This window comes from Thermobia domestica, chromosome 10 (genome assembly GCF_964235325.1).
Source record: "Thermobia domestica chromosome 10, izTheDome1.hap1.1, whole genome shotgun sequence".
NCBI lineage: Eukaryota > Metazoa > Arthropoda > Insecta > Zygentoma > Lepismatidae > Thermobia > Thermobia domestica.
Genome location: NC_137463.1, coordinates 88,402,261 through 88,421,263, shown reverse-complemented (window position 1 = coordinate 88,421,263; position 19,003 = coordinate 88,402,261). Strand labels below are relative to the sequence as shown.

The window sequence follows — 19,003 nt, the reverse complement described above, 5'->3', positions numbered from 1 at the left end:
ATCGCGGTCGCTGAAATCAATGGTGACACTTCCATTAGCGATGACTTTCAAAATCAGCTACCATTGTTTGCAGGCCGGGGTCACCGGGGGAGAGGGGTTACCGAGACGTAAAATAATCCAAAATGGCCGATATTAGTGTCAAATCCATAGTTTTCACGGTCGCTGAAATCAATGGTGACGCTTCCATTAGCAATGACTTTCAAAATCGGCTACCCTTGTATGCGGGTCGTGGTCATCCGGGAGGTGGGGTACCGAAATATATAAAAATATTCCAAAATGACCTATATTAGTGTCAGATCCTTAGTTTTCACGGTCGCTGAGATGAATGGTGATTCTTCCAGAGGCGTTGACTTCCTAATACAGCCAAATCGCCTGGGGCGAGAGGCGTTCTTTTAAATTTCGAACCAGGGGGTCTCAGGGGGCGTTTACCGGGATATGTAAAAGTAGTAGAAAATTACCGATATCTTCTCGTTTCATTGTTCAGTTTGTTCACATAGATATTTTATCTGACCCATGCGAAAACTGAGTATTTCAGCTAGTTATTATTAAATGCCAGAAATAAGTTAATAATAATATACAGGATGGCCTAAAAATAGTTATACAGTACTGTACTGATCAGCTCATTGCATTTTATATAATTTCTTATTTTTATCCATCAGGTAGACTTAGTTTCTTTATTATGTCAGGGCTCATAGCGAGTCGCATCTTTAACTAAAAGTTACTTTTTTTCAAGTTGGTCACTAAAAGTTACTTTTTTTTTTCAAATTTGTCACTAAAAGTTACTTTTTTGGGAAGTAAAGTGACTTTTTCGTGTGATTTATGTTTTGCATTGGCAGTTTTCTAAGAAAAATATTATAAAAATAAATGGAAAAAGACATACTTGTTACTCATTACTCCTGTGAAAGCATTAGTACTTGCTGCCACATGTGAAACAGTCAGCTTTATTCTCACTTAAGCTTTTATTGTTTCTAAAGCACAATGGATAGTTGGTGGATGCTTAAGCTCTCTAGGTGGGGTTGGAAACCCTTCTGTGTCTATTCTTCTATCATAATAGTCTTTTAGTTTTCTCTCGTAATAGTTAACGCTCCGCTCAACGTTGCGTATGTGTTTTTGTGGTTCATCGCGTTCGTCTTATGCTTCTTGTATGTTCTTCTTAAAAGTAGGTGATAAATTTGAATATTTCATGACTTTGAGAACTCTCAATGCTAAGTTAAATTTGTCTGGGATGAAGAAATTTGGAAATAGGCCAGAACTGGTTCCACTTACTCAGAAGTTTCTAATATCTGCTAAGTCTGCTTACCGTAACTACAAAGTATACTTAGCATACTTAGAAAACCTAAGAAAGGATGAAACTCAAAAAGAAGTAAAGAAGAAAAGATGAAACAAAACAACAAAGAGAGAGGTGATGGAGGAATTGACAAAGGAAAAACGAGTATGGTGTGGTTTTGGTCAATTTTTCGTGTGCTTTTGGTCACTTCTGAACTATTTACAAGAGACCAGAACACTATGAGCCCTGTTATTTGTTCTTAATATGTTTTTACTTAAATCTTAAGCTCAGAAGAGCCGAAGCAAATAAACTCATAAACTAGAATGTTATAGTTGATCAATGCAGAGGTGTATGCCTACTTTTGGACTACGTGAACAGATAGGAGTGCATTTTGAAAGAAAGAAACGAAAGTGTAAACATACATAACCGTATTTCACTTTATATAATCTGTCCTAAACCACGGCCACTAATCTAAGATAATGTAAGAAAAAATGCAAGAAAGTAATTAATAATAATAAATATGAACAAATAAAAATATATTTTGAAAGAAAAAAGTTCCCCTGGCAGAACTTGTTTACTCCAGATGTCGAAGCGTTAACCAGAGTTGGAGTGGGTCAGTGGGCCGGTGAGTCAGTGGATCAAGTGGGTCTAGTTTTCTGAGTGGGTCGTACGTCAACAGCATGTGACCCACTGCCACCCAATACCCGCCATGACCCACTGCGACCCACCACTCACCGTGACCCACTGCAACCCACCACCAACCATGACCCACTCTGCTCTTCCATTGTAGACAGCATCTTCTGAACATCATATTTTTTTCACCCTCGACCATAGCCATAGAAACTAAAAACACGTTTCTGATTGGTTGCAGTTTGCGATTGTCCAAACCTTCTGGTGTATATATTGCGTATTATAGTAATAATAGAAGAAAATTGTAATTTTGTTGGAATTAAAGAAGAACACTGAAGACGCAGTTGAGGTTAAATTTATATTATGGCAGTCAAGGTGAAACAAAACGAGCCTTGCGTGGCTTCTAATCCGTTCCTACCACTACTACTACTACTACCTATACTGTGGATTCGTATAGCAAAACTGCACACGTAACGTAAGTAAATCACTTCTTCGAGTATTATTTTCATCGTATTTTAATGAAAAAAGTGTTATGAAAATTTTAAGAATATAAAATATAAAAATAAAAAAATTCCTTGGCCCGGGTTTGAACCCACACCAAAAGCAGTTACAGGGCTCATAGCGAGTCACTTTTTTAACTAAAAGTTATCTTTTTTCAAGGTGGTCACTAAAAGTTACTTTTTTCCAAATTTGTCACTAAAAGTTACTTTTTTAGGAGGTAAAGTTGTAATCGCCCAGAGTGTCGGGTCACTGTTCGGGTACCACTTATTTGTAATTGCCTGGTCGTGGTCTGTCCTCCGTTGCCCTCCGTGGTCCTGTCAATGAGTATTCTGACGTTGAAGGACCTCTCCAAGAAGGGATTACAAAATTGTTTCCAAATTACTCGTCGGTCTCAATGATGAGATGAGCATTAGACGCCGATAGGTCCGGATGTCTCGTCCCTAAAACCTCACGGACGATCAGGCGGTCATCCAAACCATAACGTACACAAACATCACTCACACACAAAACAAAAACACACTGCGTTAAATGACACTAAACTTACTTATTAGAATACTATTAAAAAGAAAAATAAAGAGAAATGATCACAGCACTTAACACTGATTATGTATAATTATTTGTTTTATTAAAATCACACTTTACTTTTCACTATACTGTAGCCCTTATCACTGTGATATATATATATATAAGGGGGGCGCGGTGGCTCAGTGGTAGAGCGTTCACCTCTGGTGCTTGGGGTCCCGGGTTCGATCCCAGCCCCCGCCAAGTGAACTTTGTGGTGGACAAACACCGTGCTCGTGGGTTTTCTCGGGGTTCTCCCGTTTCCTCCCACTTTCTTCATTCCACCATTTCACTCATCTCTCATCATCACCGTCTCCTTTAGCCTAACCGGCATAACCGTGGGACGTAAAACTCAAAGATTTCATTTCATTTTTATATTTATATAAGATTATAATTGAGATTTCACTATAAATGCTTTTCTCACACCATTAACGCACTTGGGGGATTAGCGTTGGGGAAATATCGCCGGGATAATCCCACGTAGTAATCTAGTTGCTGCTCTAAACAGTCCTGAAGAGTCGAGATGAGTCTTCAGCAAAATAACAGTCTCCAAAGTGGAATGCTAATGTTGGCCCGTTTATAACTATCACACTAGGTATATGATCCTGGGACTTATTGATTGGGGCTAGCCGTAAGAAAACGTCCTTTACCGGCTAATTGCTTACGCCTCTTAGCCCAATATTATACTTGAAGCTCGACGCGACATGCGTGGTTGCTACCTCGAAACGTGGAGTAACACTCCCCGAACCAAGAGGTTCGAGATAGGAACTGCAATGGTCCATTAATCAATGTTGGCAGTTCATTCTTAAAAGCACTCAGGTTAAATCACTTGTATGTACATGCAAACAGAATATGGAAAAGAATTTATGTTAATTTTAGTCCACTGGCCACGACGCACGAGACATTACGATAATTCGGGCGTGTGAAAGAACAGATAACGAACTGGTAAGGCGACGATCTGACGCTTGAACACCTGGTCTACTCTGATCTGCTCCAATCTGCTGCAGTATTTCCTTAAACGATTAAAAAAGCACTTAATTCAGTTCCAAATAACTGTAGAATATATACTGTGCATATTAATAAGTCAGGGAGAAACACTGAGAAGGTTCGTCACTCACGGAAACGTTCTCACCACAGAGCAATGTTTTAAATATATATATGAAAAAGCAATGAAAGACTTCTTTGTCCAGTTGCGTGGGAAGGAAGCAATTCCCACCAAAGAAAGAACTTATTTGCGTCGCAGAACAAAGTATAAATCAAAAAAATAATTACTGTTTTTACAAAATATACAGAGCTTCCACAAAAAATACTTCTATAATCTGGTGGCGGTTATAAAGTGACTTTTCCGTGTGATTTGTATTGGCAGTTTTCTAAGAAAAATACAAAAATAAATGGAAAAAGGCAGAAACTCATTACTCTTCTGAAAGCGTCATTACTTGCTGCCACATGTAAAACAGTCAGCTTTATTCTCACTTCAGCTTTTATTCTTTCTAAAGCACAGTGGATGATTGGTGGATGCTTAAGCTCTCAAGTTGGAGTTGAGAACCCTTCTGTGTTTATTCCTTCTTTTATCATAATAGGCTTTTAGTTTTCTCTCGTAATAGTTAACGGTCCGCTCAACGTTGTGTGTGTGTTTGTTTCTGTGGTTCATCATGTTCGTCTTGTACTATGCTTCTTATATGTTTTTCTTGAAAGTAGGTGATGAATTTGAATATTTAGAACTCTCAATAATAAGTTAAATATAATGTCTGGGATGAAGAAGTTCGGAATTACGCCAGAACTGGTTCCACTTACTCAGAAACTTCTTACATCTGCTAAGTCAGCTTACCGTAAGTACAAAGCATACTTAGAAAACCTAAGAACGGAGGAAGCTCAAAAAGAAGAAGTAAAGAAGAAAAGATAAAACAAAACAACAAACATAGAGAGCTGATGGAAAAATTCACGAAGGAAAAAGCGACAAGATGAGATTTTGGTCACTTTTTCGTGTGCTTTTGGTGATTTTTCAATTATTTACAAGAGACCAGACCATTGTGAGCCCTGCAATTATAATTACTAGCCATTGCACTAGTAACAAAAAATAGTGCTTCGCATCATATATCCATATGTGCTTACCATGTACTTTCTACTGTAATAGTTGCTGAAGCTTATTATATGGAGCGCTTAGAGCACAGGGCAATCAACCCATAAAGTTGTGAGAAAAATAGACATAAAATTTGTAATGTAAGCTTCTGTTCGTTGGTCTACTTACCTTGATTTGGGACTGAAAAATTTCATCCGTTTTTCCACTGAAAAATATCGATAATTCAACAAGGAAATAATTAGACCATGGTAATTTAATTGAAATTCATCGTAATTTTACCCATGGCAAACACTTTACCATTTTATATCATAAAGGTCAGATCCATCGCTATTGTGACATAGCGGTGCTTGAGCGATTGGCCGTAGAAATTCAAACTCCGATTAGTTAGAATTTCACAGCCTTGTTTTAGTACAAGGGTAAACCCTTTAAGTCGGTAGAGAAGAGGCCGTGGATCATGTGTCAGAGTTGATGATGATGTGTTTTGGTGGGTCAGTAGTTCATGGTAGGTGGTGGGTCAGAGTGGGTCAAGTTTCCATTGACCCACCCCATCTCTGGGGTTAACTACCAGGCCACCAAGATAACATTATAAATATTGTTTTTTCTATTGTATTTACATTGCGAATAGGCGAAATTGGAACAATATGGCATCGGAGTCGGTCATTTAGTTCGAATAAAATCTGTATGTTAAACATAGCACAATCCCTTCAAGAACATTTCCTTGGGCGGGACAGTAATCCGCATGGTCGAAAGAAAGAAACAAATGTGTAAGGAAGGATATATATATATATATATATATATATATGACTGTCTAGAGATGGCGTGGGTCAATGAAAACTTGATCCACGGCACACCATTCATCGTGACTCACGATTCGCCTTTACCTGCAAGGCACCATGAGCCACCACCCACCGTGACCCACTCGAACCCACCAACCATCATGAACCATTGTGACCAACTCCGACCCACCAAAACTCATCGTCATCAACTCTGACCCATGATCCACGCTCTCTTCTCTACTGAATAAAGTTTACACTTATAATAATATACAAGGCTGTGAAATTATCACTAATCGGACTTTGAATTTCTACGGTTCAACGCTCAAGCACCGCTCTGTTACAATACCGCTGGATTTGATCTTTACGATATACAATGGTAAAGTGTTTGTCATGGGCCAAATTGCGATAATTATTTCTTTGTATAATTATTTCTTTGTTGACTTGCAGACATTTTCAGTGAAAAATAGGATGAAATTTGAAAGTCTCAAATCAAGGTAAAGTAGACCAAAGTAAAGAGAAGTCTATAATGGACTATATATTTAAGCATCCCGTACAAATTTAAAGTAACACGTAATTAAGCTTACAAATTTTATTTCCATTTTCCTCACAACTTTATGACGTGATACCGTTATGTTGTGAACGCTCCATACATAAACACAAGTTTCAGCAATTATTATAATAAAACCAGTAGATGTAAAATGCGTAACACTGTAGTTTTTATTTCTCAATAATTGCTTTTCAGTTTGTTTCTGAACTAATATCGATCGTTTTCGATTATTTTTAGAAATCAACCCTATAAATAAAAGCCCCCCCCCCCCCAAATTAAAGAGAATATTTAAAAATGATATTGAGATTAGGGCCCAACTATGTATATGCCAAATGTCATTTCAGTTGACTTTGCAATTTGATCATAATGATCACACACACACAATTATATTCATTTTTTTTATATAATAATTCATACATTATAGGTGATTCAAATTTTTTTTACAGTAGTTAGCTCCTCTAAAAACTCACAGGCTGTGTCTGAAAAGTCAAGAAGTAAGTCGTATTGCTATTATTATATTGCAAATATGGTCAATTGCCTGAAGTTCTGCAAGAATGCCTGAAGTTCTTTCTTCAATAGAAACATGAAAAAAGAAGAAAAAGGGAGGGCTTGAAAGTAAAGCGTAGACAAATTCACCAGTGCTCAGAAGCTGTCTACCATGCACTGAGCAGAATGAGTTGGTGAGTCAGAGTGGATCAGTGGGTCAGAATGGGTTGTTGGGTCAGAGTGGGTCATGGTGGGTTGTGTCGCAGTGAGTCACATCCTGTTGACCCATGACCCACTTGGCCCACTGACTCACTCCATCTCTGGACTGCACACACGGATAAAGCAGACATACATTTATCTTAGCCCTCCTGACTTTACTTAACCTCCACTAATTTAAGTTAATCTACAAAAAAATACAATAAAGCAATTATTAGTGAGAAATACAAACATATAGAAATGTATTTTGAGAGCAAGAAAAATCAAAGCGAACCAGCCGAAATTTGAACCTGCGTTGCTCCGCTCAAGAAGAAAACATCGTACCGACTTGCCCACGGCAGAACTTGTAACTTTTTGTTTTGAAGCTTTATTTATATTGCGTGTGTTACGTAACAACGCTACGAGATGTCATTACTGTTGCGACGACTTCCTTCAAGACCCGTTTCGTAAATTTACGAAATAACTCATTTAATCCTTAATCAATCCTATATATATATATATATATATATATATATATATATATATATATATATATATATATATATATATATATATATATATATATATATATATATATACGATATATGTGTGTGTATCTGTGTGTTGTGTGTATTGGTGAACCCAAGAGTTTAATTCATAGTAGATTAATGTATTCTTGATTTTAAGCTACAGAACAAATGCTTTTAATAATAACATGGTCCCTGTTGCCGTAGATGGTTAAAGGCCGTAAATAAAATTCTAACTTCAAGTGAAACTGGGGTAACTCACCGACATTGGCTGATTTAATACGTTTGATAATAGCGTGTGTAATGGCTGATTTATAAACGCAGATGATATAGCCTGTGTAGATAAGTGGGTACCGTGTGTGACTGTCGTTGTAAGGATTCTGTGTTCGAGTCTCAGCCTAGACTGAGTTACATTTTTTCAAGGAATTAAACACTATAAATGATGTTCGCGTTTGATACTGAAAGAGATTTATCATATGAAGGGAGAAAAACCAAGACAGATACAGGGGGCAGGTGAAAAGACGGAGACTGTTTATCCTTAAGTGTTAAAATTTAATATATTCCCATATTTTTTGCTCTTTCCTTTCCCTCTTTTCTCGTTTTGTTTAGCTTTCCTTACTTTTTCGATCTCTGCATGATGCGTATTATTCTTTTCGTTTTCTTTGCATTAATTCCTAACTCCTTGAACTTAACGTGAATGGAATTTCTGCAGATTTATCTCGTGATTGCTTCTCTAAGTGATGCTCTCAAATAGTAATACTTTTTCCTACAAGTGGGGGAATATCCTGGCATGTTATGTTTTCGGGCATGTATTTGCTGTCATCTTGGTTGTCCAACTATCAGAAATACAGTGAAACTATTCTGCTACTGGAAAAAGCTATCATTTCTTGTATATCCAACCTCCAGTTTCTAATGTACGTTTCTGTACCATTCCATTTTCCTTAGGATGATTTTTTTAGTACTTTGCTGAGTCAGGGAAGCAATGTAATAGGTCGATAACTGTTAGCATGGCCCACTGGTTTATGCGGTTTGAATATTGGTACTACTAAATGATGTTTCCAGTTTGGCGGTATGTGTCCCGTAGACCAAACATTGTAAGCACTGTGTTAATAGCTGGTGACCTGTGGCTGGGAGGTCCTTAAGGTGCTGATAGGTGATTTGGTCAGCGCCCGGGCTCGCGTGACGTCCTGTTGATAAAGCTTCTGCTAGTTCTTCATGGAAGAGAGTTGAAAGGGCAGGAGAAAGTGGTGCAGTAGTAAGGTTCGACAGTAAAGCTTTGCGTGAAAACAAGACTGTCGGGGCCGTTAAGTTACAGTGAAATTCCTCCAGCCAGGTAGGGTTGATCTGTGGCGCAGCGAGTTGACAAGTTATTCCTTATGTACTCCCAGATGGTTGTAGCGCTAGTTCCTGCTTGTAAATTGTTACAAAATTGTTGCCAATGTGTTCTACGGCATCTTTGTATGTGTTTTAGTTTTGCCTGCGCCTGTCTTGAGAGAAAGTATGTTTCAGGAGTTCTATCGTGTAAATATTGCTTCTGAGCCTTTTTACTGTTATTAAGCAGTTTTTGACAATACGTATCCCACCACGGATATTTGTAGCGCTGGGGTCTTCGAATTTCCCTTCCTCGTTCCGCCTGATGCGCGCCAGCGACGATGTATTGCGTCAAATGTTGTAGTGAGGTAATACCATCCATAGTCTGTAGAGAAGTGACAGCATGTTCTAGGTGTGCCTGGTATTGCCCCTGTTCGTAATTTCTGGTGACATATGGAAGCGGTATTGAAGCGTAGCCGGGTTGATATGTTGAAATGGCTCCTTGCAAGTGTGCCAAGGTGGTAATAATGGGAAAATGGTCTCTGCCTCCCGTGTATCCGTAGACCTGCCAGGTGTGCTGTAAGATGATGTCCACACTAAGGAACGTTATATCTGATGCAGAAGGAGGTGAATTCAAATTACGGAGACGTGTAGCCGTTCCATCGTTTGCTATCAGTAATGTTTTGCCTTCCAGAACCTCGATGAGGTGTTCCGCCGCCCTATTGTTACTCGATGATCCCCATAGTACACTTCTAGTATTGGGTCGCTTGCAAAGATACATGGTGCCCGGCATTGCGTGAAGAGGTAGGTCCATAGATTCTTCGGAATCTCCTGGTCTAGAGGAGAATATACGTGTAGGATGAGGATGTCTATGTGTTTGTATCGAAAGCCTTGCACTTGAATTCAACAGAGGATGCTGAAGGGCTATTTGTTGAATTTCATCGTTTGACGTCTGTTTGTGGAAACCAACTGCCACTTCTCCATATCCGTCAATTCTATGCTGCTCGTACAACCGATAATTTGGAATCCTTGAGGAGTAATCTACTGTACTCCATGTTTCTTGTAGTAGTATGAAGGTGGGTGTGAAGATACGGCATAGGTTCCATAAAAATTGTTTCTTTCCTCGTAGTTGTCTGCAGTTCCATTGTAGGATATTGAAGGCTGATCTAATGGCCATTCTCTAGGGTTTTGAAGTGCTCCTGTAGAAGTTTATAAATCGGTGATTCTTCTGTGGTTTCCGATGAGGATTGAATGCCATAATTGATAACAGCATACTGTTCAATACTATATAATAAATTATGTAAAAAGCTTTGTAATGGTTCTTTAGATTGGTCTGTTTCATTGGGCGGTCTCGGTTGATACGACGTCCTGCGGCGATATGTGGATGTGGACTCACCAGGTTGTTCAATTTTGTCTTCCTGTGTCCTGCGTTGTTTAATGTTTGAAGATCCTATGAAACTCGTGTATATAGTATCGTCTGACGTCCCCTTCTCTTCTTCGTGACGTGGCGCTCTGCGTTTTTTGTTTTGTTCCTGCATCCGTCCAACAGGCCGAGTATGTGCGTTATTTGGTGTCGAAGGATTGGTTAAATTGTAGCGGGGGATCTGGGTTGAAAGGAGGAAACTGACGTTGATGGTCCCTAAAAAGAAAGGGTAGGGCAAGTGTATGGGTAGGAGAGGATATATTGTTAACCGGAGTAAAGGAACTTTTGGGAGAGGGTTGTTTCGTTGTTGGTATCTGTTTCTGAGCTTCATTGTACGTGATTTTCCGTCGCCATGAGTTGGTTAATGTGTTGATGTTTCCTTTCCGGACATTGTGGATCTGTGACCATATGCCCCCGCCCGCAATTAATGCATTTAGGATCTTGTGTACATGAGTTGGAGTCATGAGGCGCTCCGCATCAGTGACAAATTTTTGTTTCGATCTACACGCCCTCTGGAGATGACCTAGGCGGTAACACCCATCTCTGCACTGTTTAACTGCCGGTACATATGTATGAATTGTATGCCGTGCATGATAAAGTGAACAGAAGTCTGGAAGACTTTGAGTGTCAAAGGTTAGTACTGAGTGAGTAAGTTGGATGTCCGAATCCACTCGCTTTTTAATACGTCTTACGTGGAGCACTTGAGCACGACACACTAGATTGTCTCGTATTTCTTCCTCGATAAAATCCGGGTACACACCATGAATAATGCCTACTGATCGAGTTGTAGAATAGAGTACGAAAGCCGACCAACCGTGTGTTTTAAGCAGTTCATGATGAATGAACTCGTTAGCCTGTTGGTCTGTATGAAATTCTATTTTAATGAGATTCTTTCTCGTGGGTTGAAACGATTTCACTCCCGTCACTTTGGATTGAAAGGGAATCTTCCCCAGTACTTGTGGGTGTTTCCGCACCGTTGTTACATTAGTGTCAGAGGTAGAAACCGGTACCACATGTACCACATATGGTGGAGCATAATGAGGCAAAAATAAGTTAATAGCCGGGGTGGAGTTAACTGTAACTTCATTAGCTATCTGAATGGTGTCGTACATGTATACTTCGTTTCCATTATTAATAATTGGCACCGTCACTATCGATGGTGGGGAAGAAGTACCTCCTGATACCGCCACCATGAGGCGGAGTAATTGATCACTAATTACACTAGATTATTTTATATCAATCGGCGCACCACAAATATGACACACACTAAACTTGGGTATTGTCAACACTATGAAAACTTAACTAGCACGTGTACACTGATAATTTAAAGCGACACAAGAGTCAATGTTGTCACTTCCGTATACGCGCGCGAACCTCTCCAATCTTACTTTGAGGCAACACTTCTTCATACTGAACTCGGGCTCAACACTTCCTCATACGATCGTGTCCTTATTTGCTAGACAATGCTCGCCAACATGTCGCATAAAGGATAGTGCACACTCATTATGAGTTTTCAGTATGAAGCCCTTTTCTGCCCACAGTATTCCTCTGGTATCTCTTCCATGAACTACCACTTCCTCCAATATCATTTCTTGGGAGAGAAAAACTTTCCTTCATGATCGGGAGGTGCAACCTGCGGTTGAAAAAATTGTCGCATCACAGACTCCAGACTTCTTTTGCCATGGCATCCAGTCGTTGGTTTGTCGATGGCATACACCCATAACACTGTCGATGGCAAAAGCGTGTGGTTGCGGACGGCGACTATTTTAATTAAGCGGGTATTAGTTTTCATATTTTAGCCATTGGATATACACACATTTCATTCGCACCAACCTGATAATAAATAGTTGATGTATTAATAATAATGTAACAGCTATGGTCAAAAATAAGGTGTACACTGTATATAGTGCAAAATGTTCAGAACTGTTAAGGAATATTTTGTTCCGAGTGTAATTCGGTCAGTCAATACTGAATGACGGGGGATGGGATTATTAGCATTGGTCTGATAGATTCTAGGAATCCTTACTAGTTAATTGTTTTCTTATGCTTTTTCTTTTTAATTGTTCTTGCATTTGTACATAGTTGTTCGTCGAAATGCAATGGTGATATATTGTAAATATCTTTGAGAACTAGTTTGGTATAAGATGTTAAGCAATACGTATAATAATTTTCTTTCTTGTTTGATAGATGCAAGATTGTGGCCAACCCCCAAAAGAGTTAGTTGGAGACATGGGTCCTGTAATGACATTCGACGAACAAGGAAATCCTCAAATTCCAGGAATCCCTTCAGACCCGTCTCAGTGCACAGTAATGTGACAAGAAGAAGTTAGATTGTAGAAAGAGAGGACGTTTCCTGTGCATAATTATTGATTCTTACTTTTTCTGCTTGCGGTGCTCGCAGGTGGAATTACGTAAGAAAAATGTGATAAGGCATTTGTTGTTTCTTGCGGTAGTCTTTGTATATATCAGAGGTATTTATATCCTTTGTGAAAGGCGTATATAGTATTTTATGACGATGAGCCTTGCGTTCTGTTGTGAGTTGACATGAATGAATGTCGTGCCGATATTTGGCAAAAGAGTGTATATAGTTTCTACGCATGCATGGAACCATCGAAGACCCCCAAAGTACTATATTGTGCAGCTGATACTTAATATTGCTTTGTTAATTCATTTCTTATGTTTTTGTAACTGTAAAAAATAAAGGTTACATTTTCAGTGATGCTGTTCGGCATTTTATGTATAGTCTTATAAAAGGTTGTTGTTGACTCTTTAAGTTATATGTATTTATTATTGCATTGTTTGTAGTATTTTTTAATAAACAACTGAGATTTTAACATTTGTTCATAAATAAGTTAATGTGATTAGTGAATGGTTTGTTTTCAATCTGCGAATTGCGGTAACGAATCGAATGACCCATCACGTTTATATTAAAATCTTATTTTATAGTATGCCCTTCTTAGAAGCATCCAGCTTCAAAAGCTTTTCAACGATCGTTAATACTTTATTTAATCTACAGTAGCATATACAAACATGTTTTTGAAAAACAACGTAATCCTTTCTCTTGAAAGTTCTGATTTTCAGCTGTAGGTAATATGTTTTAATGTAGGCAAATAAGAAAGTGTTAAGAAAACCAAAGAATATGTATCTGGGAAAGGAGGTTTATTTATTTATTGAATAAAGGAGATGGTGGTCCAGTTTCTTTCAATCATCAAAAAGAATTGAACACCCTTACTCTTCGAAGCAAAAATTAAGTAATGTTTACTTCACATTGCGCTCTTGAGCAAAATCTGCAATCCTGTTTGCATGTTCGACATCCATCAAAACTACTTTTTAGTTATGGTGTAAGTAAAGAGCTTTCAAAAGAAATATGAGTGTTGATACGTACAGATGATTATCGAAATGCAACTTAACAGCTGTCTATTTCCTTTTTTATTCTCATAACTTTGCACAACTGGTTCGGAACTAAACGAAAAATAATTTAGACATATTCTGTTAAATTTCTAAGGTACTGAGTGAATATTCTACTCATTACTCTGATAGTCTCAGAAAAAATACAGTATGTTCTCACTTATAATGAAAAAATTGAAAACTGAATTTACCAAAATTGAGATATTATTCATTCATACACGTTCTAATAGGAGTGTAGTTACCATCTACGCCGCATTTAAATTAGTCTTTCCTTCGGTGCGAGTCTAGTCGGAATACTCCCAAAAAGAAGCAAATAATAGAAAATTTCTTTATTTGCTGAAAATTTCTCTACAGGAAAGTCGGTTTCCTGATTTTATTTGCTGGGAATTTGATTTCTTTATATATTTGGATCCGAGAGGCGTTCCACGTTTATAGATATTATCGTGAAATTACAAATACGAATGCTAAGAGACAGGAGGAAACCTAAGGAACACCCTAATACAAGATTGATAAAACATTACACGATAATATGGAAAATAATTTCTCAAGAAGTGGAGATGCATTTATCCAGCAATATATTGACAGTGATTGATATTATTCCTAGGAATAGTGCATAATATACATTACAAATATGCAATAAATTAAGCAAAAGACCATGTGAAAGTAGTAGTCAATATGAGGGTTTCACTATACAAAGAGAGTACTGCAAACTTGCACTGTAGATGCGAACGAAATTTTTATTATTTTGAGGATTTCAGTACTTTATACTTTACTCTTGACCGATTTCAGTTCCAGCCATTGCACAGTGGGAGATTTCATCGATCTAAGGGAACTTTATTCGATTTTGCGACCATGCAATATAACAAAGAACACCTGCGATGTAGGTAGCTAAATATACCCGTTGGTATGAAATTGACATGAATTCGGGCGATGGTCGCGTGTAACGGTTGCAAATATGGTTTGAAAGGAGGAAACGAACTGCACACGCGTAGAGCCTGCGACAGGTACGCTTTATACTAGCAGTTCACTTGACTTGTGTCCTGCTGTGCATACACAGGGTGATCAGTGCAGTGCTGTAATAGTATTGAGGGTGTCCGAGGGGAAGATCGAGCACTTGAATTTTACATTGCATTTTAGGGTTGCTGGGGGATAGCATGGGGAAAAAAGCGTGTGCGAACGTGTGGAAAAAATGTTGTGTGAATTACAAACAAGAGGTGTTCTGTGGTGTTCAGCCTGCGGATTAAGTTCACCTGAAAGCTTATTGAGGTTAGAAGTGAAAACAATCGAGAAACCTTGCGCAAAAACGTGAAGACGTGGTGTAAAAATGGCTCCCGTGTTTACATGGCGTGCTATATTAGATGTGTGGGAACAACATGCGTCAACAAAGTGGTTGGAAGGTTTAGCAAATTGCATAATGGAAGAAACCTGGGTAGTAGAACTGACCACTAGTTCGCGAGCAAGAATAAGAAAATGTATCAATGATACACGTACTGGTTAAACGGGACAAAGCCAATCGGCTCCAGGAGAGGTTGATAGAAGACAATGCAACGTGGTTGGAAAATGAAATGGACTTCAACATAGCGCCTGTTCTGCCAACGGATACTTCTGTTGAAAATAAACGCGGTAGACCGAAAATGTACCTCAAAAGTGTAAAGTAAAAAATTTAAAGAACTTAAAGAATCAACCAGCAACGAGGAACTGTTGAAGGCGACTGAAAACTACGGAGGGCAGGAAAACGCGATTCGGCACCGATCATTAAGGAGTGTTGTTCTTCCCCACACAGGGTACGAAAATCAAGAAATCTCGAAGCGCTGCACTTCCAGTTCGGGCGAAATTATCAGAAGATGAAGCTTTGGCGATACTAGTTGATGCGAATCTTTCGAAAAACCAGTAAAATGTCGTGCGTAATGAGGTAAAATAAGCAAGCTCTAAAATGTATCCATCCTACGATAAGGTTAGAGATGCTAAGCAACGTTGTTATCCAGATGAAACAAAAATCACAGGAACATCTGTTGACATACTTGTGCAATCCCTTCTGATGATACCACATGAAGATTCAATAAAACACAAGAAGGTATGTTTCGAAATTTGTCCGATGTTCGCAACATTAACATTGTAGTTAAAGGAGACTGTGATGGTGCGCAACAAAGTGTGTATCGCCAATCATTTTTAGATGAGCGTTCAACTGACGACAATTTGTTTGGTGTATCTATGGGCCCTATTCAACTGTACAGTGTCACTAACAATCGTAACTGTGTCATTTGGCAAAATCCCGCTCCATCCTCTACCAGATATTGTCATCCCATAAGCTTTGTTTTTGTAAAAGAAACGGTTGAAGTTGTACAAAACGAAGTCCAGAAAGTAGAAGACCAAATCAAGAAACTCACTCTGATCATAATAACTATAGGTGACAAGGAATTTATCGTTCGGCCTAAAATGATTTTTTGTATGATTGATGGAAAAGTGTGTAGTTCTGTATCTTCATGCGTCTACGCAGACGTGTTATTTATGTGGAGCAAACCGAGAAAGATGAATAATCTTGGTATTCTTTCTCATAAAACTGTAGATTCGAACTTTTTGACTTTTGGACACACTCCGGTTTATTCTTGGATACGTCATATGGAATGTATTCTCCATATTGCCTACCGCCTAGATATTAAAGATGGCATGTACGAGGCAAAGGAAATCGGATGAAAATGGAATTAAAAAAAAAAAGTGTCCAAGCAAAATTTCGTAGTGAGCTCGGACTATTGGTAGATATGCCGAAACACCAATGATGGCAATTGCAAGTTTTTACGTAATGCTGAAAAACCGTCCGAAAGAACTGAGATAAATGTCGACTTAATTAAGCAATTTCACATTATTTTAGAATGCTTAAATTGTGTTTTTCCAAACGATTTCACATAATTTTAGAATGCTTAAATTGTGTTTTTCCGACTGATACAAACAAATTTAGTGAGTACACTCGTTGCACTTTAGGACTGTATTTACAAGAGTATTCTTGGTATCATGTGTCTGTAAGCGTACTAGAAGTCCTATTTCACGGGAGAAATATTGCCGCGAGTATTTTACCGATAGGCCATGTTTCCGAAGAAGCACAGGAGGCTCGAAATAACAATAATAATAAACATTGGGAACTCTTCACAAGAAAATTATCCAGAGTGAATACCAACACGGATTTAATTCATAGATTGCTGATCACCTCTGATCCACATATTGCTAGTTAAACGTGCTCCTGCCAAAACCAAACGTTCAGACATAATGTCCGAGCTACTATGATTGCTAAAAGCGCCTTATGATTCCTTTGATCATTTCGAACAGAGCAGTAACTAAGACTAATGAACTTACTTTTGCCGTCAGTTTTGCGTACTCGCTGACTTGTTTATTGTCCTGATTACCTAGTGTAATGTACTCATTAAACGTGTATTTAGACATAAGCTGATCACATTAATCCTATTGTTGTCCTTTCACCAATTGTGTGTAACCATGTTTACCTTCCTCACACATGTATTACTTCTTTGGTAAATAATACACAACGGCGGGAGCACATGTGGTTCGGATTCCACGTTAATCAGTAGGTCCACGTCTCATATAGCCTCGCTGCTGAACGGGACGTTAAACTCAAAATCAACTCGATTCAATAATACAGAAACAACATTCTTTATCAAGGAAATCGCATATTTCAATCGAATAGAACGTCAAAACCTGCACCATTGAAATGTGCATCACACACTGAATAAAGTTCCCCTAGATCGATGAAATCTCCCACTGTGTGTTGTATAGAATTCTTAAGCCTCGTTGAAAACTCCTCCAATGTTTTGTGAAAATCGTACATTTTTTAACGGGAGATTACCATGAAACATTTCTTAAATTAGGAACCGACTGATCTTCACTCTTGATTTAAACTCCAGGCAACAAAGCCAATAGGCAAACCTCTAAGAAAACACATTCGATTATTCAAGTAAGTTATCATTGAACGTATCAGTACTTTCAAAAGGTTGGGTGAATTCACGTACTTACTCCTAACCAGTTTCAATGTTAATACTTAGGTATGAATATAAATTATAATAGTGTATTACTCTATAAGTCTCTATCAAGTAGTGACTTTACGTAGTACTTAGGCGAGATTGGTACAATCTGTCTCAAAACTGTCTTTTACTAATTACTAAATGCTTCATATAATTTTTAAATTCTAACAGTTCAGAACTACTGCACTAGGCCATCAAGAGCTAAAACTGAAATCAAGGTAAATCTCAAAGCAAAGAATCCTGTCTCTTTTAATTACGTTGTTTGCAGATGGTCGCATTTAAATTGCCATAAAAGCAGAAGTCCCTAGATAGTAGTCTAGGGATCTGGGATATCGCTCAAGAGGACCATTACGTTAGGGGACTGAACATTTAACATATTAACCCTATAATACCCCGCGTTACATATATGTAACACTGGGATTTTACTTCTTTATATTGAATACAATGATGTTTTGCTGCTAATACCCACTGTGATACATCTGTAATAGTATGCTTAACACCATCTAGTGGATTATGGCTGAACTTCTTGTCATGTTGTTTCTCCCAGAAGTACTTGAAGCAACGCGTTTGTACAAGACGAACGCCATGGCCGCAAAGGTATGTTGAATTGAGGTTTTACACTGTAATTTCGAAGTAAGGTCGTTATTTAGAATATTTTATTATTAAACAAGTATCAGGGAAGAGTTTGTTGCTAGTAGAAATATAAAGTGGAGATGATTAAGTTATTGTGGGGTACTCTGAAATATGTGTTACACATGTGTAACATTGGGCAATTAAACTTACATACACAGAACTCTATACTTTGAAGAAATCCATAATAAGAAGTGTAGCAGTATGATTAATCCTTAAAAACTTTTTGTAGATAAATTTCTCAATTATTGTTATTGTAACATGGTATTAGAGTTTTATGTATATTTATTATTAAAGCATTTGTAGTTAATTTGCGCCTAATTATTTGTTGCTATGCTTCATTTTTATGTAGAATTTCTTTATACATTTCATTTGATTTTGATACACACACACAGAGAGAGAGAGAAAGATACACACACACACGTAAAAGGCACAAGAAAATGCATTTATGTATGTGCATTAACTGAAAATTACTATATTATGTGTACTTATAGACGTTCTTTTCTGATTTCAGGTTAGTGTGCTGGATATTTTGGATGTGTTGGATGACCCCAATCTGAGCGATTTGTCCGATCTTGGGGAAGACGAGAATGACGAGGAAACCAAGCTATCTTGCAGCCCAGTTGATGTTGA

General features: G+C 38.1%; 1 protein-coding gene across 5 annotated transcripts in view; it reads left to right on the top strand.

The window, feature by feature from the left end:
* The window catches only part of Pex19 (peroxisomal biogenesis factor 19), a 51,362-nt gene extending 38,224 nt beyond the window's left edge, over positions 1-13,138 (top strand). For all 5 annotated transcript variants that reach the window (XM_081728206.1, XM_081728207.1, XM_081728208.1 and 2 more), the window contains exon 8: positions 12,492-13,138. In XM_081728206.1, the coding sequence (XP_081584332.1) occupies positions 12,492-12,620 (129 nt within the window). In that variant the 3' untranslated portion in view covers positions 12,621-13,138. The remainder of the gene's footprint in view (positions 1-12,491) is intronic.
* Positions 13,139-19,003: the final 5,865 nt, after the last annotated feature.